The following is a 16,673-nucleotide window of genomic DNA, read 5'->3' as shown; positions in this document are numbered from 1 at the left end:
AAGTTTTCAATAAGTAAATTACAAATAAGTGTAGAGGTAGCAAACTATAGCCTGCAGGCCAAATCCAACCAGTTTTTTTATATAGCCAGTGAGCTAGAAATGATTTTACATTTTTAATAGTGGAAGAACATCACACCAGTCAGAGCAGCTATGAGCAAATCAGAGGACTCTAGATGCTGGTGAGGATGTGGAGACGGGGCCCCTCCTACACTGTTGGTGGGAATGTAAACTGGTACAGCCCCTCTGGACAACGGTGTGGAGATTCCTCAAAAAATTAACAATAGAACTCCCCTATGACCCAGCAATAGCACTGCTAGGAATTTACCCAAGGGATACAGGAGTGCTGACGCATAGGAGCACATGTACCCCAATGTTCATAGCAGCACTCTCAACAATAGCCAAAACATGGAAAGAGCATAAGTGTCCATCAACGGACAAATGGATCAAGAAGATGTGGTTTATCTATACCATGGAATACTACATGGCAATGAGAAAGAATGAAATCTGGCCATGTGTAGCAACATGGATGGACCTTGAGGGTGTTATGCTGAGTGAAATAAGTCAGGCAGAGAAGGACAGATACCATATGTTTGCACGTATAGGAGGATTAGGAGGACCATGGGGAGAAGAAGGGGAAAAATAATGGGGGAGAGGGAGGGAGGCAGGCAAACCATGAGAGGCTCTTGAATGCCAAGAACTGAGGACTGATGCAGGGGGGGAAGGGGGGTGATGGGCATGGAGGAGGGCACTTGTGGGGATGAGCACTGGGTGTTATATGGAAACCAACTTGACAATAAACTATTTTTTAAAAAATTTTAAAAAATAAATAAAACTACACTGGTATAAGATTGAAAAACAAATAAATAAATAAATAGTGGAAGAACAGCTCTCAACCAACTACTATCAAATACTGAATGGCTGTACAAATTAGGTGTAGCCATGGAAATATTTCTTAATGAATTCAATTCCAAACAGCATTTAAATATGAAATATACCACAGTAGTCACTGGAAGACTAATGTTGTTTGAATCACAAATAATGTGATTTATATACTTCCCTTACTGTTAAAAGAGGCAAGATCTTCATCTCCACACAAATATGTAGCAGTTTCATTTTCCTCGTTCAAACCACAATTCCAGCAGCATTCTACAAACCTCAATGCAAGATCCGTATTTCAAAACCCATTTAACTGTGTGCAACTGAGGAGTTTCTGCTTACCACAAACTGGAAGGGATTAATATACGATGTGATATGTGAAAAGACAAATATCAGAAGAATCTAATAGAATTCTATAAAAAGTCTTCTAAGCAATCAATACGTTCATTCAAAGTCATAGGCTTACAGACTGATGTCAGTATTTGGAGGTAACTATCTTTGTGAAAAAGACTTTTTCAAAGATAAAATATGTCAAATCTTATATAGATTGGCATTAACACATGGTATCTGCAATCAATTTTGACAATGAGGGACATTAATATTGAACCCCAATTAAACCAAATGTTATTCCTCCAAAAGAATTCCATCTTTCTCATTAGAAGATCTGTATTAAAAAAAAAGTTGTGCTGGGGCACATGGGTGGTGCAGTCGGTTAAGCATCTGGCTCTTGATCTCGGCTCAGGTCATGATCTCACAGTTTTAGGGTTTGGGCCCTGCCCTGATGGCACAAAGTCTGCTTGATATTCTGTCTTTTCTCTCTGCTCCTCCCCTTCTCGCTTTCTCTCTCTCTCAAAATAAATAAACTTTAGGGGCGCCTGGGTGGCTCAATCGGTTAAGCTTCCGACTTTGGCTCAGGTCATGATCTCACAGTTTGTGAGTTCAAGCTCCGCATCAGGTTCTGTGCTGACAGCTCAGAGCCTGGAGCCTGCTTCAGATTCTGTGTCCCACTCACGATCTCTCTCTCTCTCCTTCAAAAATAAACAAACATAAAAAAAAATAAATTTTAAAATAAATAAATTTTTAAAAATTATACTCCATTACCTTATATTTTTTATTTTGCCAGTAAAAAAAAATCTGTGGAAATTTGTTTTCTCTCTTATATAATACTATATAAGTATCCTCAATTTTGCCTTTTGGCCTATAATGCCTAAAATTTTTACAATCTGGCCCTTTACAAAACATTTGCCAACCTCTGTTCAGTAAAGAAGATAAATACTTTTTTTATTTCTAAAAGACTAGTACTGAAATTCAGACTAAGTAGTATTTTTACTAAATCTCTATTCAACCCATTCTAATATGTCTCTCCACCAGAGATCTTTCCAAAGTCGCCTGGGACCTCCTTGAAAATAAATTCTATCTGACTTGCCCTCTCAGCAACATACATCATAGCAGGTCAGTTCCTCATTCTTGAAACAGTTTCTCTCTTGGCTTCAAACTCTTTGGTTTTCCTATTTCACTGATGCTCCTCCTGGATGTGCCTGTGGCCCCTCCCCTGACCTAGGCTCTTAGCTTTGGTGCCTTCCTCTCTTCCATGACTAAGTAGCATCTATACACAACTGTTAACACACACACTTACATCTGCAGCTTAAACTTCTATGAATTCCAGGTTTATGTGAACACACACACACACACACACACTCACACACACACACCCTAATCTATTTTTTCCTGGTCTTCTCCCTGGCAGTTAATAGCACCAACTTTTACTCAGTTACTACAGTCAGAAACCTAAGAGTCATCACTTACTATTTCCTTTCCCTTAATTACCTGTCCCTTTCTAACTCATCAGCAGTCCTATCAGTTCACTCTCAAATATACACCTTGAACCCATCTCCTTTTCTTCATCTTCATGGCTGCTTAGTCTAAGCCACCAACCCCTCTAGCTTAAACTACAACAACTTCCTAAGTGGTCTCCTAGCTTATACATTTGCACCCTCTAACTTGTTCTTGAAAAGCAGCCAAGTGCTCTTTAAATTCCATTACTTTACTCTCATGCTTAAACCCAGGAACAGCCTTCAGACAGTTTACCCACAAAGGCCCTGACTAATCTCGCTTCTGCCTACCTGCCTATCTGATCTCATTCCATGCTCCCCTCTGTTCTTCACATCGCGCCCATGTTTGCCCTCTGTCAATCCCTACACTGTGCAGCCTCTTCCTATCTCCAGGTCTTGGTATTTGCTTTTCCTTCTCAGAATGCTCTTCCTCCAGCTGTGTGAATGACTGGTTTTTTCCTCAATCCTTTATTTTCAACTTAAATATCACCTACAAAAAGGCCTTCCCAGATTACCTTATCTAAAACAAGTGTCACTCTGTTTACTCATCTAATAGCACACACTATCAACAATTACCTTGCTTATTTAATTTACTCGCATCTTTCCTTTCTCAAAAGTGTAAGCTTTATGAGAGTATTTTGCCAAATTAATTCTCTGATATACCCCCAACACCTAGCACAGCATCCAATTTATAGTAGGTACAGTAACAAATATTTGCTAAATAAGTAAATTTTCAAAGCTAGACAGCTTTCTTATGAATAATATGTTACATATTCAAAAGTAAAAAATCCAAAAACTCATTAAATAAAAAACAAAAGGGAGGGGTGCCTGGGTGGCTCAGTCAGTTGAGCAACCAACTTTGGCTCAGGTCATGATCTCATGATTCATGGGTTCTAGCCCCGCATCAGGCTCTGTGATGACAACTCGGAGCCCCAGAGCCTGCTTCAGATTCTGTGTCTCCCTCTCTCTCTGCCCCTCCCCTGCTCACTCTGTCTCTCTCTCTCTCTCAAAAATAAATAAAGATTAAAAAATTGTTTAAAAGTCTAAAGGAATTTAGGAATTTTAAAATTAAAATTAGAAAGTTATGTCATAAGTCCCAAATACCAGTTTCCTGACTCTTCCAAAATTCTCACCTATAAATAAACTTTTTAAGATGTTTATAAACTCTTTTTGGATATTGATTTTATTTTGACCCCCCCCCCTTATTTTCAAAGTAACAATGCCATGTTTGCTTTTGTACTGATGTTGTATATTGTGCAAATATACAGAAGATAGACTAAGATATGTTACCAGCACATGTGACTTTTATTGAGTATTTCAGGTGTTACTTTTTTTCCCCCAATGTGTGTTAAAAATCCCAAGTCTGAATACCCAGAAAGGTGCAATAGTAAGAAACAAACAAAGCTAAATTAAAAACTACTCTGCCACACAGGCTGGAGGATCTTGGGTAAGGTACTCCTGGCCTAGGTATCTTAGTCTATAGAAAAAAAAATCCCTTCTCTAAAAGAAATAAACAAAACAGTTACACGAAAATTCACTTAGTTCAGTATGTCTGGCACATAGCACATACTCAAGAATTGCTAACTAATGGTAATAAAGATGATGTTAGCAACAGCAATAGTGGTGGTAATAGGATGTCTTCTGTAAAATATAAAAACAATACAATAGAAATTCAGAAGCTGTGTTACAAAATACCAGCCTGTTTTTAAAATTATAAACATTTCTAATAACACAATGTACTAAATAATCTACCTTAAAACTCAGAAGACAGAAAAAGTAAACCAAGTAAGGGCACCATTCTAATTTAAATTTCCCTAAAACTTCAAAAATTGTAATGTCTCAGTTAACTACCTTTTATGTTCTTAAGACAATAATCCTTTAAGTAGCCATAGCCAGATGTTAACAAAAATACTCACAAGATCTTCAATAAGAAAGTTGAAGAGTCAAAAGATTAACAACTGGATAGATCCAAGTGGCTTGCTAAAAAGACAAAAGACAGCAGTGGTTTAATGACCTTGAAACGGCTATCAGGAGTAAACCCTATTGAGAAACATAGACTATCAAAAAAGGGAGAGTGAGATGGAAAATGAAAGACAAAGAAAAAAATTAAAAACACTGGAAGAGTGACAAAGAGTAGACATCAGAAACAATAACAGAGATATCCAAGAAGCAGACCTTCTTTACATAGTAGAAAAGAATTTAAGGGAACCACAAGAGATGAATGAGAACAGAATAGTCTGAGGGCACCACAGAGTGGGAGGAGGGGCAAAATAAGCCCCACACATTTCACTACCACTATGACAGAGTCTAAAAAACATGCCAACTGAAATGGCACAGTGCTCTGGAGACATTTGGTGTGATGACTAGTATGTCTACAAATAGAAGTAGCCTCAAAAAGAAGCACTAAAGTATAGTATATAAAGACATTGGCAGCTGGTAGAAGCTAAATTGTGCTCATTATACTTTTACTAAGGTAGAGAATAATGCAATACATTCAAATATGCCACCACCAAAGCCATCAAAGTAGAGCTTAAGGGGAATGACATCTTGTTGCCTGTATCCTTTATCTAGAAGAGTCTCTCATTTACCAGATGATTTGGAGTAACTAACTTATTATATTTTCACATATACCAACTTATTCTTAAGTGGTTGTTTTCATTAACTTAGGATAGACATAAACCAATGAGTCAAAGACAAGGCTAGACAAGAGTCCTATAAATCTACATTCTAATTAATTCAGCTGAATTGAGCAAGATGCTAATAAAACCTACACTCAGGGATTTAGTCCCTATTTGTCCCAGTTAGTTTTACACTATGACTTGCCAAAGAAAACCAGACAAGAGTTTGTTATGCGAACTCATCACTATTTCTAGAAAAACTGAAACAATCTTCACTAATAATGGTTCAATATCAGATCATCCCCAACACACAAGATCATCCATGTAGTTCTACCTAACTTTCTGGATGGCTCTATAAATTGCAGATCTATTATTTCAATTTTCCTATTCACAAAATTGCTTATAAAAATTTGCTTGTCATAACTGCCATAAAAATTAAGCAATATGTGACTATTGAGATGGACACCACCAAATTAGTTACTGGTGAATTAAACTGAAGCAGGGTTTCATTTTTCTGAAGCCATATTTTCTAAGCATCTAAGATTTAGAACTTGGTCAAAAATTTAGAAGTGAAGAGGCATCACAATCAAGGAAAACAGTTATCATAAAACTCCTTTATTTGATAGAAAGGTGAGGAGTTTGATAAGGAGGTGAGGAGTTACTTCTCTGTCCTTATCTAAAGATAAATAAATGTAAAATAAAGCAATAAGCTTGAAGCAAAGATAATACACTGATAATAGCAAGTATGAATGGATGAGAGAAGAGAAGGAGATTGAAGGCAGACAACTGAAGAAGAAATAGCCATATAGCATTTCATACAAAGCAAAAGCTCTCAACCAGGGCAATTTTGCTACACTCCTCTCTTTCCCTTTACCCAGAGTCTCCTCCAGGGAACATTTGGAAATGTCTGGAGATATGTTTGCTTGACCCACTAGGGGTGAGGAAGGTGGGAGGGCACTATTGGCATCTAGTGGGTAGAGGACAGGGATGTTGCTAAACACCTGTGTGGAGGACAGCTCCCACCACAAAGATTATGTAGCCAGAAATGTCAATACTGCCCAGGGCTGAGAAATTTTGACACAGAAGGAGTCCTATACATCTTATCAAATGAATCACTCTACCACCACTCAGTACAGGAATGAATGTTCTAAAGTCTTAAACAAATACCTGGTGTGCTAATGGTATGCATTAATAAAGATAAAAGATTTCCAACAGAAATGATTAATGTTTTTAGCATACAGACATAAAACAATGAATTACAATTATTAGGCATGGTCACGTAGAATACCTCCTGGTTTCCTTTCCCTGAATCTAGACTTTTAGTGATTTGCTTAACCAACAACATGCAGCAGAAATGACATTCTGGGACTTCCAAAACTAGGTCATAACAAGTCTGTGGTAGGCTAAATAATGGCCCCCAAATACATCCTAATCCTCTAACCTGTATCGTATTTTATATGGCAGAAGAGATTTTGCAGGTGTCACTAAATTAAGGATTCTGAAAGAGTGAGATTACCCTGGATTATCCAGGTGGACCCTCTACGGTGGAAGCAAAAAGGTAAATGAAGGAGATGTTGTGTCGACCAAACCAGAGATTTAGAACGACGTGGCCAGGAACCAAGGAAGACACCCACCCGGAAGAGACAAAGAACAGATTCTCTCCTGGAGCCTCCTGAAGGACTGAGCCTTGCTGACACTTTTATTTTGGCCCCTTAAATCTCACTTTGGACTTCAGACCTCTAGAACTCTAGGAGAATAAATTTGTGTTGTTTTAAGCCACTAAGTTTGTGGTAATTTGTTACAGCAGCAACAGAAAACAAATACAAAATCTTACAGCTTCTACGTAGATAACTCCCTTGGAACTTTTTCTCTGTGAGTCCTGACCAATCATATAAGTACTACAGTCCTCCGGAGAACGGTGTGCTAGTGAGGTCATGTGCATCTACTCTGGTCAACCATTCCAGATGAGCCCAGCTTCCAGCCACCACCACCAAAGTACCAGACAAGTGAGTAAAACCAATCTTGGACCCTGTGACCAGCACATCTGTCAGCTGAAATTTATGGAGTGACCTCCACAAACACCACATGAAACAGAGCCATGAGCCAAGCCCTCCCTATATTCCTGGGCCACAAAATCATGAAATATAAGAGAACAGTTGTTGTTTAAATCACACATAACTCTGAACATCAAGTTATAGATTAGTGATGATTAGAGACTGTCAAACAGCATATATCCATTTTACAACGAAAAAATCCTATTTGTGTTAGCTATGTTCTGCTGGCAATAAACCCTAGTAATAAGATTACTCCACTATGCAAGTAATTCTAAAGTGTTTAGAATTAAGTTTTGTTACAATATACTGCTCTAACTAGGTTCTTTCCATATTAGTAAAATAACAGATTGTAGCAAAGCTTCATTTAACTTATCTGGGCCCAAGATATATAGAAGCTCTCAGGGGAAGAAGATGAAGGAGAAGAATGAGGAGGAAGAGGAGGGGGAAGGAGAAGAAGGAAGAGGAGGAGGAGAAGAAAGAGGAGATGCAGCAGCAGCTCTCAGCTTATCAGAGACCTCTCATTCCTCTTGACTCAATTCACCCTTCATATCTTCATCCTGGTTCTTCCTCTCTTGCTGGGTTTAGTTTGGGCTACACCTCCCTATTCCTCTTTTACTATTTCAACCAAGTCTCTGAAATATATTTATTCATATATCTTAATTTAGAATGAAATGTTTTTCTTGCCTTCTCTTTATTCTCTTTAAGCAGAAGCCACAATTATCTCCAATCATCCCAGAAACCAATAGCTTAACTAAGTTGCTACTTTCTCATATAACCATGGGCTGAGAAAAATGAGGATACTCTTTTTTTTTTTTATTTTATTTTTTTTTACAAATAGTTTATTGTCAAATTAGTTTCTACATAACACTCAGTGCTCATCCCCAAAGTGCCCTCCTCCATGCCCATCCCCCCCTCCCCCCCACATCCATCAGTCCTCAGTTTTTGTCAGCATTCAAGAGTCTCTCATGGTTTGCCTCTCTCCCTTTCCCCCACCATTTCCGCCCTTCTTCTCCCCCTTGTTCCTCCGTCAAGTTCCTCCTAATCCTCCTATACGTGCAAACATATGATATTTGTCCTTCTCTGCCTGACTTATTTCGCTCAGCATAACACCCTCAAGGTCCATCCATGTTGCTACACATGGCCAGATTAAAATGAGGATACTCTTGTTAAGAGTCCAAAATCCCCAGTGAGTCAGAACTCCATGAAGAGTCTGGTTTTTAAGTTTTCTCGGGATCCACTTTCATATCAGATTTTCATCTTTTGGCCTTTCATTTTGTCCAAGGCCTCTTGTTGTATATGGCAGTTCTCAAAATGAAACATCCTATCTTAAATAAATATCCGCAAAAGATGAGAACTATAAGATTAAAGTTTAGAATTATACGGTGTATCTATATGGATGTAGGTAAATGGCAAAAAAAAAAAAAAAAGAGAGAGCAAATTTAAAACATACACAATTACTACTTACACAGAGAAATAGAAAAAAACGCAAGTAATTAAGATCTAACAAAAACTGCTCTGTTCACCTCCATACATTACTTATCTACTATTATGTGAAAGAAATCTCATTATAAAAATACCTCAAGTACACATTTACAAAAATAACAACCTAAGAAGCTCCTTTTCTTTTCCAAATCATATCGTTCATTGTGTGTCCCCTAAAGCCAGCTCTTATCCTTCTGTGTAATTCTCCAATAAACATTAATTATAACACTTTTAAGTAAGTGTGGAAGGCAACCTCCAAGATGGCCCCCAGTGATTTCTACCTCCCGGTATGTGCACCACGTATGGCACCCTCCCACAATGTAAAATCGTGGACAAAATAAATGGACCATCTCTTCTAAGACTAGGTTATGAAATATTGTGGCTTCCAGCTTAAGCACCCTCTGTCTGTCTGTCTGTCTGTCTCTCTCTCATCACTCACTCTGGAGGAAGCCAGCTTCCATGCCTTGAGAACACTTTAGGCTGCCCTGCAGATAAGCCCACAGGGCAGGAAACTGAGACTTCCAGCCAACAGCCTGTGAGTGAGCCTTCTTGAAAATGGGTCCTCCAGCCCCAGGCAAGACTTCAGCTGATGCAGCTCCAGCAAAAACACTTGATTACAAAAAATAAAAATAAAAGTTTGATTATAACTTCACGAGATACCCTGAGTCAGAAACATGTCACTAAGCTGATTCAAGATTCCTGATAGCCAGAAACTTTGAGAAAAAACATGTTTGTTTTAAGCCACTATGTTTTAGGGTAATTTGTTACACAGTAATGTACAACTACTACAATGAGCATTGTCCTTCAAAAACAACTCATATGTTTTGAAAGTTAAAAAAAAAAAAACTATGAATAGAAATTGTAATTACAAAAACTTAAAGACAAATTTGTTTTATAAATCTTGGCTAATGGAAAGGCAACTATAATAATGTCAACTTGCCAGTCCTATTATAAAAACAATGAACCAACAAAGTATTATCAGGAAAATATGGACTGTTTCTAGAAAAAGAGAGATTAGGTTGAGCAGGTACACTGAGAACACAACATCAACTTCTTTAAAACTGAGAAGGAAATCATTTTGTAATTTGAAAATCACAATATCCGATTTAACTATGATAAGACATCCCACAAAGCTCACCATATCTATTTAGAATCATGTAAAGTCTTTATCTTGTCACAGATCATATCACATGTCTACTGATTAACACTAAGAAAAATAAGGGCAAATGTACCAAGTATCAACAATAGATTTGGGGTGCCTGGGTGGCTTAGTAGGTTAAGCATCCGACTTCGGCTCAAGTCACCATCTCACGGTTCTGGGTTTGAGCCCTGCATCCGGCTCTGTGCCGACAGCCAGCTCAGAGCCTGGAGCCTGCTTCAGATTCTGTGTCTCCCTCTCTCTCTGACCCTCCCCTGCTCACGCTGTGTGTGTATGTGTGTCTCTCTGTCTCTCAGAAATCAATAAAACATTTAAAAAAAATTTAAAAAACCCAACAGATTCCCCACTGCCATATCAAAGCATAGATGGGTTTTTTTTCCTGTAATGTTTCCACACCAAATTTAAAACATTTATTTCAATCATACAAGCACACTTTCCAAGAACACGTAAGATTTCCTATAACCAGAAACCGTCTTTTTAACACAATTTAATAGAAAGTACATTTAGTACACACACACATTTAGTACATGAGTCGGGTATTTAAAAACATTTAAAAAGCAACAATAAAAGAAAAACATGGGAGTCATTCATTCGTCTGACTGGGGAAAAATGATTTCACTGATCTCCATAGGAACTGTATGTATTGATATTGAACACAATAAGGAATACTAAGACTGTACTAAAAATTAAAGCAGTCAAGAAGTATCATTTGAGTCCAAGCACAATAATTTAGTCAACAATACTGGCAAACCCAGTTGATTTAAACTTTGAAGTTCTTCAGCTTAGGAACAGCAGATAAGCATTTGACTATCACGTTGTTTCCTATACCTCTCCCTTTTTATCCTGAACAAAGAAGACAAATTACTAACTTCTCTCTCATCTAACTTACATAGTGATTAAGTTTAATTGATGCTAACAAACCTCCACTGACCAAAGTGTATAGGTCGTTTCTAAAATATTTAAAACCATGTCAAATTTAAAATGATCTTCACAGGAGAATGTAGCATCTGTACTGCCATTCGACCGCCACAAGCTAAAACAATAAGATATGAGGTACAATTCACCCAGTTGTAGCACAGGATATGCTTTTCAGGAATTATCATAAAAATTATATTAATAGGGCCTTTGGACCTTGAAACAATGTTAATGCAGAAGAATTTCTAAGAAATTACTTAGACAAGGCCAAGTGTATGTTCAAAATAGTGTTGCCCATGGAGAAAACATTCCTAAAATTAAGGTTCTAGCATACAGACTGTCTGTATTGTTTTCCCAGGAGCACATTTTCAGAACTGAACATCTTAAACCACACAATGAATACAAACATACCTTACAAATACACGAGTATTTGATTATTATTTCATATAATGGCAGCATGACACACTTAATAACCGAACTGATTATGATGTTACATTTCTCCTATAAATGCGCTGTGGGTAGACATTGTCTGGAATATCGAGTACTAGAAATTGTCCCACAATTCCCTGAGTCTAGAAAGAAAACCAGTTCAAAGGCACAAGGAAGAGAAAGTTTCTGAAGGAGCAGTAAAGGCAAGTCATGCCTATATGACTTTCTTCCATTTCTGTATTATAGGCCCAAGAAACATGTTCAAGTGCCTCTGGCAAAGCAAATGCCACGTTCCAGTCAATCAATGTACTCTCAACTTTGGAATCTATGGGATGTTTATGCACCTACCAACTTTGGGGAGGGAAATTGTTAAATGTCAAACACACTGTAATGTGAAATAAAATAGCCATATATTTTGTCTGTGTTATGCATTTTGTCTGTACTACTGTATTTAAATTGCAAACATATTTCAAGATGGAATTAATCATTTACTCCTTTCATCCTTTGGATTTTCTGAATTTTTAGCTTTTCTTTACCTGCTCTCAAATCCTGACCTACAGCATTCTGCACTGGGTTTTAAAAATATCCTCTTTTAACATGTTAGCTTAAAAATAGCTTTGCTTTCACCATTCCACATTACTTTAAAGCAGAAGGTCTGCTTTTTATTGTAGAGCCACAGATTGCCAGAAAAATACATTCTTATTTACTACATTCTTTCAACCTCTGGGGAAACAACTGGAGTTGAACTTGTGCAGCGCCGAACTTCTACGGGCTTGCAAGTTCGTTATCTGCAGTTGGCTGGTTTGATTCATTCTTTCCATTTCCCAGGAAAATGTTTCCTTCGGCTGTTTAATTTCATACAACTACAAGTGTGTGCCATCACACAGCTGAGAGCATCTCTGCCTTGGGAAGCAACAGCCCTTCTTTTGGACCCCCGTACATCTCGGTTGGATAACCTTTCAAGAAAAGTTTCTCCCTGCCTCTCGGGTTCTGTAGCACTTTCCGAGCAGCCACGCCATGCATCTGCGCGGCTGCACGTTCACAAGAAAAGCAGCAAGGGCTTCGGGGGCACAGGAGGGCCGGGGAGGGGAGGCACGCAATAAATCAGAGCACGATCGAAACAGAATCGTTTGACAATCTGGGCTGAAGCTCCAGCCTCTGAGGCTGGGGAGGAACCAGCCAAGCGTCGGTCCCGGCTGCCTGGCACGATCCGCGCCTGTCCAACCTGCCCTGGGGACACTCAGGAGGCGGAAAGTACCCCCCTCCCCTCCTCCCCAGCCCGGACGTCCCAGGCGCGTGGCCAGGCGGGCGAGGGGAGGGGTGGCGGGGGTCTTGGGCCGAGGGGCGGGGAGGGGGGGGCTCCCCGGGCACAGGCGCGGGGTGGGGACGCCGGGCCCCCCGGGCTCGCCCCTCACTCGCCCCCTTACCTTGGGCGATGGCAATGGACTCGAAGCGGTGCAGCTCCTTGAGCAGGCAGCTCCTCTCGGTGGAGTGCAGGCTGTAGATGAAGTCGCGCGCGCCCTGCGCCGTGTTCAGCGCCTCCATGGGCTCCTTCTTGGGGTGGGTGCCCAGCCCCCGAGAGCCGCCGGGGGCCGCGAGCGCCAGCAGCCCCCGCCCGCAGCGGCACCAGGACGGCGGGCGGGGCGCGGCGGCCGGGCCCGGCCTCAAGCTGCGCGCGGTCCGGCTCCTCAGCAGCGGCAGCAGCCGGGACATGGCGGGCTGAGGAGCGGGGACCCCCGCGGCAGTCCGGGAGGGCGATTTCTGGCGAGGCAGGGGGAAGGAGCTCGGCTCAGCCCGACCCCGCCCCGATGTCCTCCTGACTGGCAGCCGAGGCGCCGGGCACCATGCACTCCCCGGGCCCGCGCGGCGGTCGCCTCCTTTCCAGTCCCCCTTGCCTTCCGAAAGGCCCGCGGCGGCTCGGGTCCCTCCGACGAGAAAAACTTTCTCCAAGCCTGCCGGGCGGGGAGAGGGCGGGTGGGCGGTGCGGGCGGGCGCCTCCCGGCTGAGGAGGGGCGGCGCGGGCGGGTTGGACGAGGGTTTGTCTCCGTCAGTTTGATCTTCCAGAGGGATGAGTCAGCCACGCGCCGCCCTCCTCCGGCGCCGCCCTCCGCTCCCGCAGGCTTTCCCACCCTCTCGCCTGCCCTCGTCGGCGCTCGGTACGGCTCCCGCGCCCTCAAAGCCGCCGCGCTCTCAGGCCTCAGCGGCAACGGTACCCCTAGCGGCGGTGTAAGGGCTAACAGGGCGGGGCGAAGGGGCGAGGCGGGGCCGCGCAGGCGCAGTCCGCGGGCTCCCGAGCGGCCCTCCCTCCCGACTTGGCAGCGTGCACACGAGTCCCCGCCCCCTTCGGTGCGTGACGGTGGAGGAACCGAGCGCGCGCATCCTCTGTGCTGCCGTCCGCCACGCTGAAGTTCAACGCAAAGAACAGAGAGAAACAGCTGTGGAGTTCCTGCTCCGCAGGGTAGTGTCGCTGCCGCCGGCCCGGCCTAGCGCCATGCCTAAACCTGGGGCTCGTTCTGAACGGTGCCTCGGCGTGCGGCCCCTCTCGCCCGGCACGGGCCTTGCCACCTCTCGGGGGTCGTCGCAACGTCCCGCTCAGGCTTTGGGGGATTGAAGCACCCAAGTCGCGCGCGCCCTTAGCCAAGGCAGCGGCCACTGAGGCCTCGGCCAGACACTCCGTCTCGTCTTTGAGGCACCGGCTCTGAGAGCCCCAAAGGGAGGGAGAAGCCAGGGTTTGAAACTGAGGCCTTGTCACGGAAAACACGCTTGCTCGTGCTGATGCCCGCGCTTGCAGATCCTTCATGCTGGAGCGGGAGGCAAGAACGTCACAGACCTTTTCCAGGTGTTTGTCAAGGTTTGGTTTTGTTTGTTTGTTTTGTTTTTGTTTCTCTCTTTGCCAGGGCGAAAAGAATCCTTTGATTCTACACTGTCTCCACGTGTCCAGGACCCAGCACGAAGGGTCTCCCACTCCAGACTTTCCTTTAACTCCTCCAAAGGAACTCAGATTCCCCCTTTATCTGAACCTGTCTAATGATACTTAGGCTTCCTGTCTTAGAGACTAGATCCACTTAGGGAGTAAAGCTGCTCAACTGCAATCAAGATCCAAATCTTACCCTTATCGTATCCGCGGCTGCACCAGCCGAAGACCTCGTATGTCGTAAATGTACTATAATCATGAAAGTGCAATATATCAGTGTGAGTCAGTGTTATCACTAAATCATCCCACTGCTCTCAGTGGTTCTCAAACTGTGGTTCCCGGAGAGCCGAGCTTGTTAGGCACGCAGATTGCCCTAGTCTGCTCAGAACCCCTTGAATCAGAAACCGAGGGTGGGCCCAGTCGTCTGTGCTTTAACAAGACCTCCGGTTAATACTGATGCACACAGAAGTTTGAGAACCACTGCTCTAATTTAAACATAAAAGTAATTTTTAAAAAAAAAAATTTCACGGCAGCGTCTCTGGTGTAATAATGACAGTTAAGAATGTGCTCTGTGAGGGATGTCTGGCTGGCTCAGAAGAACATGCAACCCTTGATCTTGGGGTCATGAGTTCTAGCCCCACGTTGGGTGTAGAGATTACTTAAAAAAAAAAAAAAGAATGTGCTCTATGGAAAATGAAGTTGCCTATTGAGACTGTCTTTCTTGTTTTTGAAACCCTGTATCTCCCCAGTGTGTGTTAGAATCCTCTGCGGGGTTATTTCAGTCTCAAGTTTGGGGGATTAACACCACCTTCTCTCCAATATCTCTTACCCTCAAGAGATTCTGATTCATTGGGCTTGGGAAGTGAGGTTTGGAGAAGCTCTTCACTAAGTACCGATACCTGACAGTCTCGAGGACACCGTTTTGTGTGTGGGCTCCAGAAACAGATTGCTGAAAGTGTGACAGCTGGATCCACCATTTCCTAGCTATGTTAGTGGTACATTATTACAACGGTGCTCCAAATCAGTCATGTCTTGGGGCGTCCATTGCCTTGTGTAGACCTGTCCCGCATTGACTGGGCTTAGCTGTGTGACTTGCTTTGGCCAGTAAGTGGGACATCACGGACCTGATCTAAGTGCCTGTTCTTGAGGCTTGTCGTAATCTGTTTGCTGTATGTTTTATGATTATTCAAGTCTGCTGTAGAAAGTAAGAAACTAAGATGTAGACACAATTTGCTTCTGAGACATTACACGTAGGATAAATGGATATGTGTTGATCGTAGATAAAAGGATGGAGCAAATGAAAGTGCTCCTTTAGGTAGAAAGATAGACGAAGTGAACTTTAAATATTAATAAAGTAGAGATTAGACTACCTCTAGACTAACAACTGGACACTTACTAGTGACACCCGTTATAGCCCCATTGTAACCTCACGTAGTCTGTATGAGAAAAGCAGATAGACCCCTAGCTACTCAGCCAGCTAATGACCAGCTACAGTTACGACCAGACACTCTTGCTCCTTCATCTCTCTGACAGAACAGATCTGTGTTGGTTCCGGCTCCCCCCCCCCTTACTTTCCACTCTGGTCCTTAAAACCACACCATTTGCAGAGAAGACTGGCACAGCAGAGAGGTTAGTACGTAGGAACACTGCATGAAACAAAATTCAGATCCACCCTGCTATCCTAAGCTTGTTTATCTATCCCATCTCTTTCCCCTTGGTTCCCACTCTATTCTAAATTGATGGATGAATGAGGCGCCTGGGTGGCTCAGTTGGTTACACGTCTGCCTTCAGCTCAGCTCATGATCTCACAGTTCATGAGTTCGAGCCCCACATCAGGCTCTCTGCTGTACACACAGAGCCTGCTTCAGTTCCTCTGCCCCCCAGCTCCCACCACTCCCCTCCCCTTCTTTCTCAAAAATAAATAAACTTAAATTGGTTGATAATTAATTTGGGTTACTGTTGCTACTCTTTGAGTGAACATGTTATGCCAGACTTAGTGGCTTAAGTAGCCAGTTTATTTTGCTCGTGATTTTGTGGCTCCAAAATTCAGCAATGGCTTGCTAGGCAGTTCTTTGTTGGAGTCTCTTATCAGATGTCAACTCACAACAGCTGTTGTTTGAAGGCTGATTTGGGCCGGATACCCAAGATGGCACATTCGTGTGGTCGACAACTGATGTTAGCTGTTGGCTGGCTGCATGCTCAGCCGGGATTGTGAACCAGACTACCTTCCTACAGCCCCTGCATCCAGCAGGGCAGACTTCTCACATGGCAGCTGGCTTCCCTCAGAGTGAGTGTCTGCAAAGAAACCATGACATTCTCTGCCGTAGCCCAAGTCATGCAGCCTCACTTCACCTACCCTCCTAGCTACCAGCAAGCTGCTAAGACCAGCCAGGA

The 16,673-nt window shown here is 42.6% G+C and overlaps 1 protein-coding gene across 2 annotated transcripts in view; it reads right to left on the bottom strand.

Moving 5' to 3' along the window:
* Positions 1-13,543, bottom strand: part of TMEM65 (transmembrane protein 65) — a 57,807-nt gene extending 44,264 nt beyond the window's left edge. For both annotated transcript variants that reach the window (XM_039232025.1, XM_039232026.1), the window contains exon 1: positions 12,793-13,543. In XM_039232025.1, the coding sequence (XP_039087956.1) occupies positions 12,793-13,078 (286 nt within the window). In that variant the 5' untranslated portion in view covers positions 13,079-13,543. The remainder of the gene's footprint in view (positions 1-12,792) is intronic.
* Between the last annotated feature and the right edge of the window lie 3,130 nt (positions 13,544-16,673).

The sequence above is a fragment of the Hyaena hyaena genome, unplaced genomic scaffold (genome assembly GCF_003009895.1).
Source record: "Hyaena hyaena isolate Hyena2069 unplaced genomic scaffold, ASM300989v1 scaffold_62, whole genome shotgun sequence".
Classification (NCBI taxonomy): domain Eukaryota; kingdom Metazoa; phylum Chordata; class Mammalia; order Carnivora; family Hyaenidae; genus Hyaena; species Hyaena hyaena.
The sequence above is the reverse complement of the archived record's forward strand: the minus strand, read 5'-3'. Positions and strand labels throughout refer to the sequence as shown.